The 18,260-nt window shown below is 40.3% G+C and overlaps 1 protein-coding gene across 3 annotated transcripts in view; it reads right to left on the bottom strand.

The window, feature by feature from the left end:
* Positions 1 to 18,048, bottom strand: part of gpcpd1 (glycerophosphocholine phosphodiesterase 1) — a 61,641-nt gene extending 43,593 nt beyond the window's left edge. Inside the window, exons 1-3 of one of the 3 annotated variants that reach the window (XM_062957948.1) lie at positions 17,955 to 18,048; positions 7,456 to 7,534; positions 529 to 625 (exon numbers count right to left, since the gene is read on the bottom strand). In XM_062957948.1, the coding sequence (XP_062814018.1) occupies positions 529 to 625; positions 7,456 to 7,534; positions 17,955 to 18,023 (245 nt within the window). In that variant the 5' untranslated portion in view covers positions 18,024 to 18,048. Of the gene's footprint in view, positions 1 to 528; positions 626 to 7,455; positions 7,535 to 15,003; positions 15,259 to 17,954 lie in introns of those variants that run through there. The other 2 variants (XM_062957936.1, XM_003215279.4) reach the window with 2 other exon arrangements.
* Positions 18,049 to 18,260: the final 212 nt, after the last annotated feature.

The raw sequence follows: 18,260 nt of genomic DNA, 5'->3' as shown, positions 1-18,260 counted from the left end.
CGGTACTATAGAAACAACACGAGAATGTCAAGGCTTCAAACTCAAAGTCAGCTATCAGGAGATGGGTGTTTCTATTTCTATTTAAACTCCACCTCTAGCCATTTCTTGTACATACTAAGACAATTACTATTAAAGGGCCCTGCTCATTGGATCAGGGTGTGCATATTTATTCAACAGTAGAGCAAACAAAGCAATAGGACACACCTGAAAAGATAAGAGAATTGGATTTTTTTTTAAAATGGTAGTTTATGAGCCACAAGGTGGCATTTCACGGGAAGACTCATTTTTTGACATATTTTACAATAGGCATGCGTTTCAACCTGCACAACGTAAATGATTAAGCAAAAAGAAAATACATATCAATATAGGACCCAACAGCCAACTTCAAATGTTAGGATACAATTTGCTTTTTAAACTGAAGTATATCCAGCTGTTGAGACAATGGCCAAATTGCAGAACATGAACTGTATGGCGAGAACTGTCTGATATAGTTATAAGTTTCTGTGTGTATTAGAGAAGGAAACTTACACATCACCAGCCTCCTCCTCTGGCTGAAGGATTATTGCACACTGGGGATTCCAGTTTCCCAGCGCACTGCAGCTTCCACATATGGCAAAAACTTCTCCTAGAAACAGCAATGTGTTACAAACCACTCAATAGAATTTTAAATATTATCCAGGTTTTGCCTATAACTTATTCAAGTGGCTATGTGTAAAGAACATGAGCAGACTCAAAATTAAACAATTTTTCAATTTTCTATTAAAAATATGCAGATCACCATACAACTCTGCAGTAATGTAGATGTAATAATGGAAGTGTATATATTGTTCAAGTCCATGCAAGGCAGATTCAACAAGAAATTCTCAGTCTTTAACCCGAAATTCCAATATAGTGTTTCACAACAATATACTGAAACTCTCTGGAAACAAATATTAATACAGTAGAGTCTCACTTATCCAACATAAACGGGCCGGCAGAATGTTGGATAAGCGAATATGTTGGATAATAAAGAGGGATTAAGGAAAAGCCTATTAAACATCAAATTAAGTTATGATTTTACAAATTAAGCACCAAAACATGATGCTTAACAATCAATTTGACAGAAAAAGTAGTTCAATATGCAGTAATGCTATGTAGTAATTACTGTATTTATGAATTTAGCACCAAAATATCACAATGTATTGAAAACATTGACTACAAAAATGCGTTGGATAATCCAGAACGTTGGATAAGCGAGTGTTGGATAAGTGAGACTCTACTGTACATATAAATATCTGTTAGAAGAAACAACCTCAACTAAATGTCAGATAATGTTTAAGTGCAGTTTAATTTTACACTCTCACTAGAACAAGGTTCTCTTCAGCAAGGAAGAATCTATGAGAAGGTAGCAAAACTAATAATTTGTCATCTGTACCTAGAATAAAGCTCATGCTTTGCTCACTACAATAAAATCTTCAAGTTACATGTTATATATATATATATACACACACACACACACACAGTGTGTGTGTGTGTATATATATATATCTCAATATGTAGCTCCACAGGAAGGAGCAAGAGATGCACTGACATCCCGAAGTTATGAACAGGATCTTTGAGTGCCTTAAAGGAATTCATGTGCACTCATACATTTACACTCTTGTAAGGATTTATATAGGTCATAAGTACGAAGTTAAAACAGCCAGTTGCCTGATATATGAGACATAAACAACTTGCTTGCTGCCAGCTGAGTTTGGTATATTATGTAATATTTCTGAACATGCTCTGTGATAATGTAAATGAATAAGCAGTAGGCGGAACAGCTGTTATGAGAACCATTCAAGATCAGTTATGCTGGTAGACAAATGCCACCACAATTCTAAGAACGGAAAAAACTGTCACATGTTGTAAGGCAGAGGTTCCCAACCTTTTTTTTTTTTAACCAGGGACTACTTTGACTAGGGAGCACTCTCCAACATTAGTACCAAAAGGGTTACAAATCGGTTTTTGGTCAACTTTAGATTTGGTTTGGTTATTTGGGGTGCTGATTCAGGAAATTACATTAGACACACCACATCAGCTCTAGTTTCCGATACAGGACATATGGCATCCAGTAGTCGCCATCTGCTCGCCAACAGAAAACCATATTTAATAATCTAGAGATGATGTGGTCTATCCAATGCAATTTTCTGAATTAACACCCCAAATAACTCCAGGAACAGGCCTAAAAATGAAGGCACCAAGGCACCCTGCTTCCAGATGCCACATGGAATGGCTCTGCTCATGGGGAGGGAGGAGGAGAAACAGCAGTGAGGAGGCTTGTTGTAGCACCTTTCGTGGGTAGTCCGCCTCTCCCCTCCCGACATCTCCGTTGCCTCAGCACTGGGACCACTGGTAATCCACAGACCACAGTTTGGGAACCACTGTTGTAAGAGGATGGGGTAGAAATGAGAAAGAAAACCAAGGGACAGAAAAAATAGTTGAGAAGCTGATTGAAAAGGGCCAAATAGAAAGTGTAGTGGAAAAGGAAGAACCTCTCAAGAAGAACCTCTAAAGAAGCAGTTTGAGTACAGAAGGTTGGAATGCATGTGTGCTCAGCACAATCATACAAACACACACAGGCCCCAAGCCTTTTACAAGCCAAACATAAACAAACTCTGATGGTTAGACATGGCTCTTGAAGAAGGTTCATCTGATATCAGCACTCCTCTGCGCATCCTCTGCTTCTCTAAAGCAGTGTTTCTCAAACTCTTCTCCTCCAGTTGTTTTGAACTGCCACAATTCCTAACAGCTGGTTAACTGGCTGGGATTTCTGGGAGCTGAAGTCCAAAACTCCTGGAAGAGCAGATTTTGAGAAGCACTGCTTTATAGCACTGCACTGGTAGGCCTAGGAGGGAGAGTTAGCAGTAAGGAAGACAGAGTGGAAATGTCTTTCCTGGACAAGCACACAGTACATATCTGCAGCATGGCAATCAATCTATCATGCTAGCTGGTTTAGAAACTCCATTTTCCATGCTTCTCCACAAAAGTTGATGTTTCACATGAATCTAAACAAGTATCTAAGTCTTAACACGATTGCCACTATTTTCCTTGCCAACCTCCCATGCTTCTTAATATGTTTCCGAGAGAGGGGAGTAGGTAAAGAAGTTTTCTACAGATTTTCCCAGCTATCTTGTGTTCCCCAAAGTCAAAACTAGCAAAATAATTTTAAAATCCCTTTAGTCAAGATTCAAAACAAGCTGCTGCCTATGCTGTACATATGTCTGTAGATCTCCATTTGACATGGGTTAACAGTTTCGGCAGCATTTTGGGGGAACCTCAGCTAAATTCTTATGACATTTGTTTTATGTTACTGGAGAATTTTTTGTTTTTCACATGAATTTTTCAATTAATACAGCATTTTGTAAGACATGCATGTCAATTAAATATAGCTGCTAAAAATTAATATGCTTCATGTATGGACACCACTCCTCCGATTGAAAGCCATGTCTAATATAATGGCCAATAAAAACTCACATAAAAGTTTTAAAAATCGCAGACTGCAAGTTCCATAGTTGTTTATCCTTAGCCCTTCTCCTACGGTAGGTTGTATTTCAAATCTGTTGACACTGCACGGAATTGTCAGCTGTATGAGGAATTAATTATCTGCAAACCTCTAAAACAATGATTCCCAGCCTTTGGTCCTCTGGGTATTTGGGGCTTCAACTCCCAGCAATCCCAGCCAGTCTATCAGCTGTTAGGAATCATGGGAGCTGAAGTCCAAAAAACCTGGAGGACTAAGGGTTGGGAACCACTGCTCTAAAATAACCGAGATAAGGGGTTCAGTAAGGATGAGCCATGGTGAAGTATCTTAGGAACAGACTGCAAACTATTTTGTGCAATGTTTTCTGGTTTGCATGAGAAGGCAAGAACCTGGTACAGACAGGAAAATGCCAGTCATTCTTAGCTTAAATTGGAGGACATAATCACCTGCACTTTTCCAGAAAGTACATCGCAAAGCTATATTATTACAGTGTTTCCTCGCTACTTTGCGGTTCACTTTTTGTGGATAGTGTGTCCCTACTTCATGGATTTTCACTTATTGTGGGTGGTCCTGGAACATAACCCCCGTGATAAATGAGGGAACACTGTATACGAATTAACTAATGAAGGAAACATTTTTCCATTCAATTTAACTGGTCATTACTTATGTCAGAATAATCACAATTGGATATTTAATAGTAGATAACTGAATAAAATAATTAGATCTTATCTGACATTCACTGGTAATAAAGCTATGTGGTCAATTACTTTTTACTATGGATGCAGAGCAGTTGCCCAGTTTATTTTAAAAACTAGACAAGCTGAAAATGCAACACTCATACTAGCTGCTGCAGCATTACCCTGAAAGATATCACAGAAATTAAAAAAAGAAATGGATGTACAGGCAGTCCCTGTTCAATCCCCATTTGCTTCTAAGTCCCTGTTCAGAAGATTTCATCTCACTTTCTGTCCCTGTGACAATTGGATTTTGACATTTTTGAGTTGTCACGGAAATAGGGATTGGTGATAAAGCTTCAATGGAGACTCATTTCAAGAGTGGATTTCCCTTCCTGAGGGTAGATTTTTCTCACTTCCTGTTGTTTCAACCCCTGTTCTTAAATAGGAATTGCATGTAAGTTGGGAATTTGTAGCTCAAAGACTGCTTCTATATGGTATTTTAAACATAATATTCATAATCTCCATATCCCTTTGTAGATGGCAATTTGCAACTAGCCACAACTGCCTCCCTCTTTGAAATACACGCACACACACACACACACACACACACACACACCTCTTGTTTTGTGAAGCTGCAATTCTGTGCAAAATGAAAAAAGACCAAATGCTGAAAGAATCAGGCACTCAACAAGTACTAGAAAACTAAGCTGGTTTATATCCCAGTCATTTTGACATACAGTAGAGTCTCACTTATCCAAGCCTTGCTTATCCAAGTTTCTGGATTATCCAAGCCATTTTTGTAGTCAATGTTTTCAATGTATCATGATTATTTTGGTGCCAAATTCGTAAATATAGTAATTACTACATAGCATTACTGCATATTGAACTACTTTTTCTGTCAAATTTATTGTATAACATGATGTTTTGGTGCTTAATTTGTAAAATCATAACCTAATTTGATGTTTAATAGGCTTTTCCTTATTCCCTCCTTCTTATCCAAGATATTCGCCTATCCAAGCTTCTGCTGGCCCGTTTAGCTTGGATAAGTGAGACTCTACTGTACTTATAAATTTGATGCTTTATAACTGCTATCAATGCTATGGTGGCAGTGCTGCTGATAGGGTCTCCCATGTCAGAAAAGCTTTTGCTGAGCAATCAAAATAACTGAGCCAAACGGCAGAAGTAGTGGAGATTAGCACGGGTAGAGGATCTCTTAGAGACAACGGCAGTGGCATTACAGCTAACTCGTATTAGTACTGTGCAGAAGGAGGCACACTAAACCCTTTTTTGTCTTCTACAATGAAAAACCTCTGATGAGACAATCCAAAATGAAATAAAAGATAGTGCCATAAGTTGAGACACCCAGGTCAGAAGGCACTCAATGGGGTACTACTGAAGTACATCAGAGGGCAATTCCCAGTGTCCAGTGATGCAAAAGGACATTTAGAGGAGAAAGAAAGTTCAAATCTATACAACACATATTGCAGGGATGTGGAATAAGACATAAATCAGGTGAAACTAGACATGGTAAAACAAGAAATGTAAGATAAAACATTGCAATTCTTGGGGTGAGTGAGAAAAATTTGATAGGAATATGAAATTTTGAATCATATATATATAGTATTTTACTCAGAAAAAGAAAATCTAAGAAGAAACAGAGTGGCACTAACAGTGCGGAGAGTAACACCTAATGTGTCACAACATTTGACTGTCCTGATACTTTACTTATATTCAGAACAGGAGACTACCATTAAGACAGAATTAGGAGAAACAGAATGGTTTCCAACTAGCAAGGGGATCAGGCAAGGCTGTATTTTATCACCCAATCAGTTGACCACTTTGAGACTCTTTTAAGAAAAAAGTAGGTAATCAATAAATATAATCATAACAAATGTAATAGTTGGAGGTCTCTCATTCATGGGGCTGCCAAAAGTCAACCGGATGGGAATTGAAACTACAGTGTATTGCCTTATATTGTTTCTAAGATAGAGGAAAATAAATTTAGCATAAAGCAACCTAAAAATAGCATGCATCCAGTAGTTTAAAAACAACACAAAACTCCCAAACTGGTTCCAACATTTATTTGAGCCAATCAGAATTCCATGCAAAACTAAACCAGGCCATCCTAACCCCAGGGTTAGTCACAAGCTGTACATTGCATTATATCATAGAATGTTTGTGAAGTAATGTTACAACAGCTGATGGAGTATCAAGATACAGTCTTATGACAACATAGCACATTTTCTGAGAGGGAAACAGAAGTTCATTTTAGGTGAAAAGAGACTACTAGTCTGGAGCAAGATGCTAACATAAAAGGTATTAGGAAGACAAACAGTCATAGAAAGCTATAAGAAGTGGAGTGGTGGTGCAGTACAAGTCAGGATATAATTACTATTATCACCATCATTGTCCATCAGAGGTTCTCAGCCTGTAGGTCCCCAGATGTTTTGGCCTTCAACTCCCAGAAATCCTAACAGCTGGTAAACTGGCTGGGATTTCAGGGAGCTGTAAGCCAAAACACCTGGGGACCCCAAGTTGAGAACTACTGATGTATGTCTTTACCTGAATAACTGAGATAAGAGTGTGTTTCACACAGCAACCTGACTAAACCACATAAATATCTGGCAAGTCACTACTAAGGAAATATGTGAAACAATACTGAAAAAATCTTGAAAAGACATTTGCCTAATTAAAAATAAATTCTCACACATTTGCTCAATAAACTGCACGTAAGACAATACAAGTCCAGCCTCCCCCTTGGTTTTCATAAATATTTGCACCTAAGGGAAAATACTTTTATCCAATTTCATGCCCTCTATATGTGCTGGACTACAGTTCCCTTTTGCATGGTTGCACTTTTGCACTTGTCCCATTCCCTTGCTCATTGTTTACAGCCTGGCCATGTTTACAGTAGCTTACTGCCAGATGAGAGCCGTATTAATTTGAGTTTTAAGTTGTTATTTTCTATGCCTAATTTGTTTTATTTAATTGCATTTTATATTGTGCTTTATTTTATGATTTGTTTTTAGGCATTTTTGTGCCATCTGTAAGCTGCCCCGAGTCCCTTCGGGGAGATGGTGGTGGGATACAAGAATAAAGTTATTATAAAAGTTATATTCCCATAATTCAATGTCAGCATGCAGTTGGCCACATGGCACTTGTAGACCCACACATCTAGAAGGCACTAGATTGGATAGAACTGATATACAGTTACTATATGGAAGATTTCCTTTTGTTTTTACCAGAAAACTGTAATAAAAGGAAAGTATTCTCTACCTGGTTGTGTTTCTCCTCTTATTTCAAAAGTAACTCGACAAGGTGCCATTCTGGTTAATGATGTAGTGCTTTCTGTATCCTACAAAGGAAGAAAGGATGAGTTTTTAAGTTTAAGGACAACTGTAAATATTTAGTATCTTAACAGCATATTAATGTATTTCATTTAATTAAAAGTTTCTAGATATATTTTTCAACGTCTTCCTTGAATTTCATGCAATTGACAACACAGTCAAACAGATTAGCATTGTACCTAATAAGAACACTTGTAATGCTTTCACCCAACTGTGAGTACAACAGCTATGTGCTCCTGGACCAATCAGGATTTCCTTTTGCATTTAGAAGCCTTCTGTATAGTGGTCTTTACACATTTATGATTTTAAAATATGTAGATTTAATCAAATTTAATTAAATGCCATGTGATAGACAACTCACATTTTCAGTGGAAACAACTCTCATATAAATTACCTTATGGGGCAAGTGAGCTTTGACATCGAAGTACACTCTTATGTAATTTAATATGAAATATCAAACAAAAATGTCCACATTCATCTCTATGTCCTTATGGCAACTAGTTATTTTGCAGAATAACCACATCTAAGAAAAAAATGTAGCTGTTATGCTTGTATTAAATCTTTTTAAAATAGAAAGCTTTTGACCTCTTTTCAGAACTGTATCAATATTGCCTGAGATAGCAAACTGCTGGCAAGAACACTTTCGGATGAATTTCTTAGAGATCTAGTGCGTAGCCATCACAGACTTGTGGCTAAGAAAAGGCAAATACTGGATAGCACTCAATGGAATCTACAGGAAAAGGGGGCGGGAGATGCATGTCCAAGTGCTCAGTGATTTTTTTAAATAAAAAATTATACATTTTTAAAATGCATCATCAAACACTTGGACACATATCTCCCCCTATCCTCCATAAACAACACATTTCATAACTTGAGGTACTGTTAAGATGATGATTTGAGCATTCCTAACAGATGAGATCTACACAGTTAAAATGCTTACATTCTGTTGATGTCAACATCAACATTTTAAAAATATGCAAAGTCAATCTTTTTAGATATCTCTTTTTTCATGAGAACAAAATGTGAACATAACTTTTCTTCTTGTCACAAAACCTCAGCAGAAAATCTTTAAAAGCTGATTTTGAGATCAACCACTGGGTCGGTTTTGCTCAAAAATAATTTTAGAACCAAACTACAAATTCAGCTGTGATTTTTTTTTCATGTCAGGAGCAACCGGAGTTGCTTCTGGAGTGAGAGAATTGGCCGTCTGCAAGGACGTTGCCCAGGGGACGCCCAGATGTTTTGATGTTTTACCATCCTTGTGGGAGGCTTCTCTCATGTCCCCGCATGGAGCTGGAGCTGATAGAGGGAGCTCATCCGCACTCTCCCCGGGTGGGATTCGAACCTGGCAGCTTTCAGGTCAGCAACCCAACCTTCAAATTACGAGGCTTTTATCCCCTTGGCCACCGGGGGCTCCATTCAGCTGTGATGAGGTATTGTTGAGGGACTAGAAAAATCTAAGAGTACAGCAACAGTTGCACTAAAATAAAGAGTTACAAGATGGACAACAATAACTGAAAGCAGGACCCTTTGGAGAAAAGAAGTGACAGCTGCCAGTTCTGCTTAACAGGTAGCAAGCAGCAGCTATGGACCTGTAGAGACACTGTCACATACAGCTCTTTTGTTATGTTTTCTGTTAGAAGTGCTCTTCATTAATAACCAAGATGTTTTATATCAATGGTATAATTATGTTGCCTATCTTTGATTTCATAAAAGAAATGAGTCAAGAGGTCAGCTAGATGAAAAACATATTTCCAAGAAAAAAAATAAAAGAACAATAACACAAAATAGCCTTTACATTAAAAACCATTTCACCCATCTGACTGAAGTTTTAATACATTTCAGCCTTGGGTAAGTGGGCGATATGCAACACTGATCTCTACCTGGTGCTATTAGTATCAGGTTCAATCCTAAAAAAGAACCCACAAAAAAGAGATGTTACAATCAGGATGCCACCAAAAAGAGACCCTGTCCAAAATCATTTTATACACCAACCCACACAGCCATTCAAAACATGAAATACTGAAAAGCAAGCAAGCAACATATACAGAAAAAGAAAGAAATACCTGCCTTACTGAGGCTTTGTGCTATTGCACTCACCAGTTTTCTGCAAAAGATTACTTAATGCATGAACACTGATAAAAATAGCTTCTGCTTACATTTCTATTGTAAGCCTGGGTTTAAACTGAAATGGCCATCTCTTTGTGGAATTCCTCTTGCAGAGGAAGTCAAATAAGTACTAAACGTTTTGGAGATTGTGAACGCACAAACGAGACCCTATTTACAGCTACCACCCACCCTTCCAACCCACATAGGTCTAAGAAATATCAAAAGGGCTCATTTTCTCATAATACATAAAATAGGAATGGGTACAAATTTACTTTTGGCTATGGTGCACCACTGTAAAATGATACTGAGATGCAACGATGCTGAGGGACCTCAGCTTAGTTATATGCAATAATAGGAGGACCAAACAGTTTGTCTTATTTTAATTCATTTCCAGCTTAAGAACTATGAGAAAAGTAAAACTGGCATCTAACTATAGTGTTACATAATTTCCATGAACAGTGATTCAGACTGGCAAATCAAGGAGTGGAAACAGTCTACAGTTTATGAAGACAACCTTGAGACAACTGGGCCTTCCATTTCTCTTTCAACTGACAGATATGAGCGGATAATAGGGGTTTTTTTTCCATAGAAGAGTTGCCAGGAACTCTGAAGTGTGAGACAGCACTGCAGCATCACAGATTACTCAAGTTCAGGAAGGAAATGCGGCATTTAGACAGGCTGCTGCAAAAATTGAATTGAAATTGAAAGCAAGTTTTTCTGTTTCTTTCAGTAGAAGTTCTCTATTTAAAAAAAACTGCATTCTACAACTATAAAATGATTATATGTAACAATTATCAAGCAATATTAACACAACATTTTAACCCCACTAACTGAGACTAATTGTACTTTCAACTAAAGTTAATCTCAGCTGATGTTTTACTCCCTAATCAGTAACAAACTTTTAACAGGAAACATCTTTTGGCACCAGTCACAGGCATGTCTCACACAGAAGAGACAGAGGCCTAACTCTTTAAAATGTGAATATTTTCAGAGGCATTAAGCAACTACAGACTTTGTTTTACGTATTTCAGCAGCCACTACAATTTGCTGTGTCAATAGCTCATAGGCCTGAGCAACTGAAGGGTTTATTGTCAACTTTTTCTCTTCATAACATAAAAACATATGGTATATTATACCTTACAACCTCTGAGGATGCCTGCCATAGATGTGGCCGAAACGTCAGGAGAGAATACTTCTGGAACATGGTCATACAGCCCAGAAAACACACAACAACCCTGCTGTATGAAAGTTTTTCAATTGGTGAAAAATCTATTAAACCTATTAAACAGCATCTGTGTGTGTATTTCTTGCAGCTGGAACTCATCATGACGTCATTTCAAAGCTTCAAAGTTTAGCAGAGTATTTTCTGTCGCACAAAACTGTAAGGTATCAAGATGAAATCCCAAACTGGAAGTGATGACAAGATCGCTAGGAGCAAAATAAGGGGGTGTTCTTTCATCCTCACTCTCACCTTAGTACCTCTCTCATCTCAATACCTCATTAAATTACCAAAATGCAAATTCACTCTTCACTACACAAGGCATATTGACAACTTGCTGCTGCTCAGTCGTCTCCGACTCTTCATGACCTCATGGACCGGTCCATGCCAGAGCTCCTTGTTGGTCGTCACCGCCCCCAGTTCCTTCAAGGTCAAGCCAGTCACTTCAAGGATACCGTCCATCCATCTTGCCCTTGGTCGGCCTCTCTTCCTTTTTCCTTCCATTTTCCCCAGCATCGTGATTTTTTCCAAGCTTTCCTGTCTCCTCATGATGTGGCCAAAATATTTCAGCTTTGCCTCTAATATCCTTCCCTCCAGTGAGCAGCCGGGCACTATTTCCTGGAGGATGGACTGGTTGGATCTTCTTGCGGTCCAAGGCACTCTCAGGATTTTCCTCCAGCACCGAGTTCAAAAGCGTCTATCTTCCTTCGCTCAGCCTTCCTTATGGTCCAGCTCTCGCATCCATAGGTTACTATGGGGAATACCATTGCTTTGACTATGCGGACCTTCGTTGCCAGTGTGATGTCTTTGCTCTTCACTATTTTGTCAAGGTTGGCCATTGCTCTCCTCCCAAGAAGTAAACGTCTTCTGATTTCCTGGCCGCAGCCTGCAACTTAGTTTCAGGCATATCCTTAACCTTTCCTACTTGCAGGCATAATGGCATATGCATCAAGGGGTTGGGTGGAGCTAATGAATAAAGCTCACTAGACTTTTATCAGGGTATTAGGTACAGAAAAAGGAGAGGACATTTTGAGACACCATGCTAAGTTTCCTGAGAAAAAAGATCAGAAAAAAAGGAGAACTAAAGCACTACTAGTACTCGTGAGGTTAAAAATGACAGAAACAAGGGGAGAATTCTCCAGGGCACTGCTGATAAGATTTTAGATTAAAAGTGGGGCAGGGAACCATGCTTTGGGCTATTATGTACTGATCTAGGTACCACTGAACTGGTCCTCCTCATCTAGTAATAAAATATTCATACAAGAGTAACGAAAATAATAGATGCAAAACTAGATTCTGCATGCAACCCTGTAATATTAAAAATGATCTGAAACAGCTACACAGAATATCATCACTCAGCAAAGAGAAAGCACCAACAATATCACCCATTGTATAAGCTTGATAAAGAATGCTATTTTTCTGAACAACTTGTCTTTTTGTCCTTACATTTTTAAGAATAAACAAGGCGCAAACTGGTCTGGCATTCAGACCACAAGTACAGGCTTAATGAGTTTTAGAAGAGTCTTTCCTAGATAAACAGCTGCTTATATCAGCTGGCTACAGCGATACTTTTTATCTTAACACACATTACATAACGCGGAAAGACCTTTAACACATTCTTGCCGTCTGCTTATCACCAATTACAAACATATTTAAAGGGCCTCACTAGAGTTCTTCCTCTTTTTGGCTGGCTCTTCCTCACCTTTCTGTCAAATTCCTATCCAGATTTGGCAACCTTCTCCACATGCTCTGCAGCACAGGAGCAAACAAGGACAAGGGCCTAAATCAAAATTCATACTTTGCTTTCCTTCTCTGAAAAGTAAGCCCCTTACCAAGTGAAACAGGAACATTACAAATTAGCCCAGCACCTGTCCCTATAACAATCTGTAAAGCTAGGAAGGAGTTACTGCATAAGACAAACAAAGTACTGAGAGAAAAGTGCTATTTCACCAACAAAGAATCAGCAAAGAGTTACAACTGCCTCCCTTTGTTTCTAGAAAAGGGTTCTTGTGAACAGGTTGAGATTAATACAGGTTGTTCAACCCATTAATAACAACAGCTAAAGGCACAATGGACACAATTGGATGAAGAAGACTGAAGATTCAAATCTCTGAAATTTTGGGACTAGGTTAATTTACCACATAAAACTATGTTGAGAATAAAAACAAAACAGCAATCATAGGTTTGCCAGAGACCATGAGGACCATCTAGTCCAATCCCCAGCTATGCAGGAACATTCCATCAAAAAATGCATCAAAAGCATTCTGCTGAGGATGAGACCACTGGGCGACCAGAATCCAATGCCCTGAAAAAGACCCCCAAGAAAACCACTCTGAGCTACAGAGTTGATTAGCACAAAGGTAATAGTTGGTACAGACTGGCTGAATAGTACATTTTAAAGAAAGACACTGGTAAAACTACCTCTGACAATTCCATGCCTGAGAAATCCCTGTGAAATTCATGGGATTGCCATAAATTGGTAAAAGACTTGAACACTTACACAATACCTTATTTATAGTGGGGATTGTTGCTTCTCTCTGCTTTAAAGTGGGCCTAAATCCCCTTAAAAGGCACCAGATCTCCTCTGATCTTGGAAGCCCAGCAGATGGGAAACTATAAACATATATTAGGTGCCATAAAATGCATTTAAGAGGAAGGAACTGGCAAAACCATTGCCAAATATTCCTTGCCTAAGTAAATTGTAGAATTCAGGAGGTCACCCTAAGGCTTCTTCCACACAGCTGAATAAAACCCCACATTATGTGCTTTGAACTGGAATATATGGCAGTGTGGACTCATTGTGGGATTTTCTGCCTTGATATTCTGGGTTATATGGCTATGTGGAAGGGCCCTAAATTGACTAGAAATGTGAAAGTGCTCTGGGCCATATATCCCAGTTCCAAGCAGATGTGGGATTTTATTCAGCTGTGTGGAAGGGGCCACTGCCATATAGCTAATATATGTCATATACTGTAATCCAGATTATTTTTGAACTCGATTATATGAGTCTATGTCTGCTTATCTCCAATTACAAACAAAAGCACCAGATCCCTTCTGGTTTTAGAAGTCTTCCACACAGCCATATAACCCTGAATATCAAAGCAGAGAATCCCACAATATCTGCTTTGAACTGGGTTGTCTGAGTCCACACTGCCCAGTTCCAAGCAGAAAATATGGAATTGTATTCAGCTGTGTGGAAGGGCCCCCAGAATATCAAGGCAGATAATCCACAATATCTGCTTTGAACTGGATTTTCTGAATTGACACTGACATATTATCCAGTTCTATGTAGACTTGGAATTATGAATAATTGACGACGGAAGGCCTTGGACTATGATTTTTGGATGATGTGATTTTAATATTGAATGTAATGTTTTAAATGTTTAATATTAATTTAAAATTAAATTTATTTTTGTATGTATTTTAAGGCATCTAATGATTGCCATATGTAAACCACCTTGAGTTCCCTTCGGGGTAGAGAAAGGTGGAGCAGAAATAAGGTAAATAAATATGTGGATTTTGTCCAGCTGTGTGGAAGGATCCATAAACACAGAGATACAGAGATCCTTCAACAGAAGTGAAAACATAACCACAGCCAAACTGGGCAGCTGATCCCACCAAAAAGGCAATACTCAAAAGGCAGCTTTCATAGAATCACATATTTGGACGAGACCGCATGGGCAATCTAGTCCAACCCCTTGACATGCAGGAAAAGCACAATCAAAGCAACCCGGATAGATAGCCACTGTTTAAAAGCCTCCAAGGAAGGAGCTTCCACATCTCTGAAGCAGCGAGAGCCCTTCCAAGCAGCCATATAACCCAGAATATCAAGGCAGAATAATCCACAATATCTGCTTTGGAGTGGGTTATGTGACTCCACACTGCCATATATCCCAGTTCAAAGCAGATAATGTGATATTTTATTCAGCTGTGTGGAAGGGCCCTGAGTTCCGCTGTTAAACAGCTTGGCCATTTCCTCGCCCTGAAACAGAGCCGACAGCAGCTGGGATTCATGGGTGGCTTTCAACTTCAGTTCCGGCCCTGCTTGGCGTCCAAGATGAGACAGGGCGAGTGGAGTGCTGCTTTGTGTCCGTCTGCGGCCTTTGTACGCAGACGGTTCTCTCCCTCCCACCCGACTGGTTGCCTCACCTGGCGGCTCTGAGGGCTCCTCAGGCGGGATGGTTGATTTATGATGGCGGCGGCGGCGGCAGCAGCAGCGCCTGGCTCCTCTTCCCCTCCCTGAGGGAAAAACTCACGTCCTTTCCGCAGAGAAGTGAGGCGGCGGGTGTTTGCTGACGACTAAGCCTCTCCCCGACCCAAACCGGTTACAGCCGGCCGGCCGAAGCCGCCACTGATGCCGCCAATGCTGCTGCCGCCGGGCGGGGAGGGAGGAGATTAAAAAGTGATACCCAATGGGTACCAAGGGGCACGTGACGGGCGCGGCCAGTAAGAGCCGGAGGGAGAGGAGGGGGCGTGGCGTTTCCTAGAAAGCTTGGCCTTGGCAGAGCGGAAGGGGGCGTGGCTTGGGTTTTGTAGTTTAGTAAGGCACCTTGCCTTCTCTTGGGTAGAGAAGGTGAAAGGCCTCGTGTAACTACAACTCTCAGGATCCCATCAGCACTGAGCCATGGCAGATAAAGCAGTGCCAGGCAGCATTCATTCTACAGTGTAGATCAAGAATGGGCAAACTTTGGCCCTCCCTCCAGGTGTTTTGGACTACAACTCCAATTCCTAACAGCCTGCCGGCTGGGAGTTGAAATCCAAAACACCTGTGGGCCAAAGTTTGCTCATGCCTGCTCTATAGAACAGGAAGACCACCCACAAAAACAGCCATGATTTTAGTATTGACTTGGGTTCTATATACACCACCACATACAATCCAGATTTATCTGATTTGAACTGGATTATATTGCAGTGTAGACTTGCATGATCCACTTCAAAGCAAATAATCTGGGGGCCCTTCCACACAGCGGTATAAAATCCACATTTGAACTGGATTATATGGCAGTGTGGACTAAGATAATCCAGTGCAAAGCAGGTATTGTGGATGATAGGCCTTGATATTCTGGGTTCTGTGGCTGTGGGTGCCCAAAGGTCACCTACGACAACAGCCATGACTTTAGTATTGACTTTGGTCCTATCTACACCACTACATACAATCCAGATTATCTGCTTTGAACAGGATTATATTGCAGTGTAGACTTGTACGATCCACTTCAAAGCAGGTATAAAATCCACGTTGAACTGGATGATATTTATATCGTGGATGATATGCCTTGATATTCTGGGTTATATGGCTGTGTGGAAGGGCCCAAACAGTCATGACTTTAATATTGAAGTGGGCCCTATCTACATTACTGCATACAATCCAGATCTATTTTGAACTGGCTTATATTGCAATGTAGACTTGTACGATCCACTTCAAAGCAGGTATAAAATCCACGTTGAACTGGATTATATGACAGTGTGGACTTGGGGTCCTTCCACACAGCGATATAACCCAGAAGATCAAGGCAGGAAATCCCACAATATCTGCTTTGAACCTGGTTATCTGAGTCCACACTGCCATATATTCCAGTTCAAAGTAGATAATGTGGGATTTTATTCAGCTGTGTGGAAGGGGCCTCAGATAATCCAGTTCAAAGCAGATATTGTGGATGATCTGCCTTGATATTTTAGGTTATATGGTTGTGTGGAAGGGCCCAAAGGCCACCCACAACAACAGCCATGACTTTAGCATTGACTTGGGCCCTGTCTACAATACCACATACAATCCAGATTATCTGCTTTGGACTGGATTATATTGTGGTGTAGACTCATATAATATAGTTCAAAAATAATCTGGATTACGGTATATGGCAGTGTAGATCCAGCCTTGGTAGCTTGCAGAAGTTTCCTTTTAAAAAATGCTACAACATTCTAGTTGCTGTTGTGTCATGTTGTCTTACTACATTTTAATCTTTCCACTGTGGGCCCTTCCACACAGCTATATAACCCAAAATATCAAGGTAGATAATCCACAATATCTGCTTTGAACTGGATTATCTGAATCCACACTGCTGCTTTTCTTAAGCGAGTATGATTGTCTTCCATGTGTAGTGTCTTGGCGGTGGATACGTAGAGCCCCTATTCTTGACCTGCATGTTCTTCCACAGTGAGGACATTGGTTTCCAGGTGGAAGGCGGTCCCGGTCAGGGTTGGTTTGACATGCTTTCCTCTTGGCACGTTTCTCCCTTTCACGCTCCATTCGTGCCTCTTCCAATTCCACAGCACTGTTGGTCACAGCTGATCTCCAGCTAGAGTGCTCAAGGGCCAGGGCTTCCCAGTTCTGGGTGCCTAAGGTTAGCTTTAAGCTAGTGGTTCCCAACCTGTCGGTCCCCAGATGTTTTGGCTTTCAACTCCCAGAAATCCGAACAGCTGGTAAACCGGCTGGGATTTTTGGGAGTTGTAGGCCAAAACACATGCTTTAAACCCATCTTTAAATCTCTTTTCCTGTCCATCAACATTCTGTTTTCCGTTCTTGAGTTCTGAGTAGAGTAACTGCTTTGGGAGACGGTGATCGGGCATTCAGACAATGTGGCCAGTCCAGCAGAGTTGATGGCGTAGGAACATTGCTTCAATGCTTCCATATAAACCAGTTCAATGTGGATTTTATACAGCTGTGTGGAACATTTGAAACGTAATTCAATCCTTGTATTATTATTATTATTATTATTTTTAATGTATATTTTTTATCACAATAGTCCCCCCTCTCCCTCCCAGACTTGGTTCTTTTGATCAGGGGTAACTCGGGCCCCTTCTACACTTCCATATAATCCAGATTATCAAAGCAGATCATCGAGGTTATCTGCTTTGAACTGGATTATATGAGTCTACACTGCCATGCAATGTAGTTCGAAGCATATAATCTGGATTTTATATGGCAGTGTAGAAGGGGACTGAGATCACTTTTGATGTGTAGATGTGTACTACGTTCCCTCAGATCTAAGACAATTTTTGTCCTCCTGTTTAATGGGCTTCTATAACACAGTGTGTGTTTTAGATTTGATAGTACCTTGGATTCACGGGGTTTTGGTTTCTTAAAAAGAAGCCACACCTCTTACCTTCAAGGTAATGTGAGAACAAGTGGTGGCGAAGGAAGGGTCCCTGGGGCGGCTGTGCCAGGGCCCCATGTCTTTGGCCTGGGCCTGGGCCTGGGCCTGGTCCAGGCGGCTGTTTACCGGTCTGACTGAGCTAAGCCCCGAGATAAGCCCCGCCCCTGCTTCCACTGCCGCCCAGCGGGGCCATAGAGATAGGGCTGGTTAGACTCATGCAGACACACAGGCGACTTCAGGGTCTCCTTGCACTCCTTCCTCACACCACAAGAAAGCTGGCACTACAGAGCTCCAGCAAAACAAAAATAACACACA

This window comes from Anolis carolinensis, chromosome 1 (assembly GCF_035594765.1).
Source record: "Anolis carolinensis isolate JA03-04 chromosome 1, rAnoCar3.1.pri, whole genome shotgun sequence".
NCBI lineage: Eukaryota > Metazoa > Chordata > Lepidosauria > Squamata > Dactyloidae > Anolis > Anolis carolinensis.
This window is presented reverse-complemented; position numbering and strand designations above follow the sequence as displayed.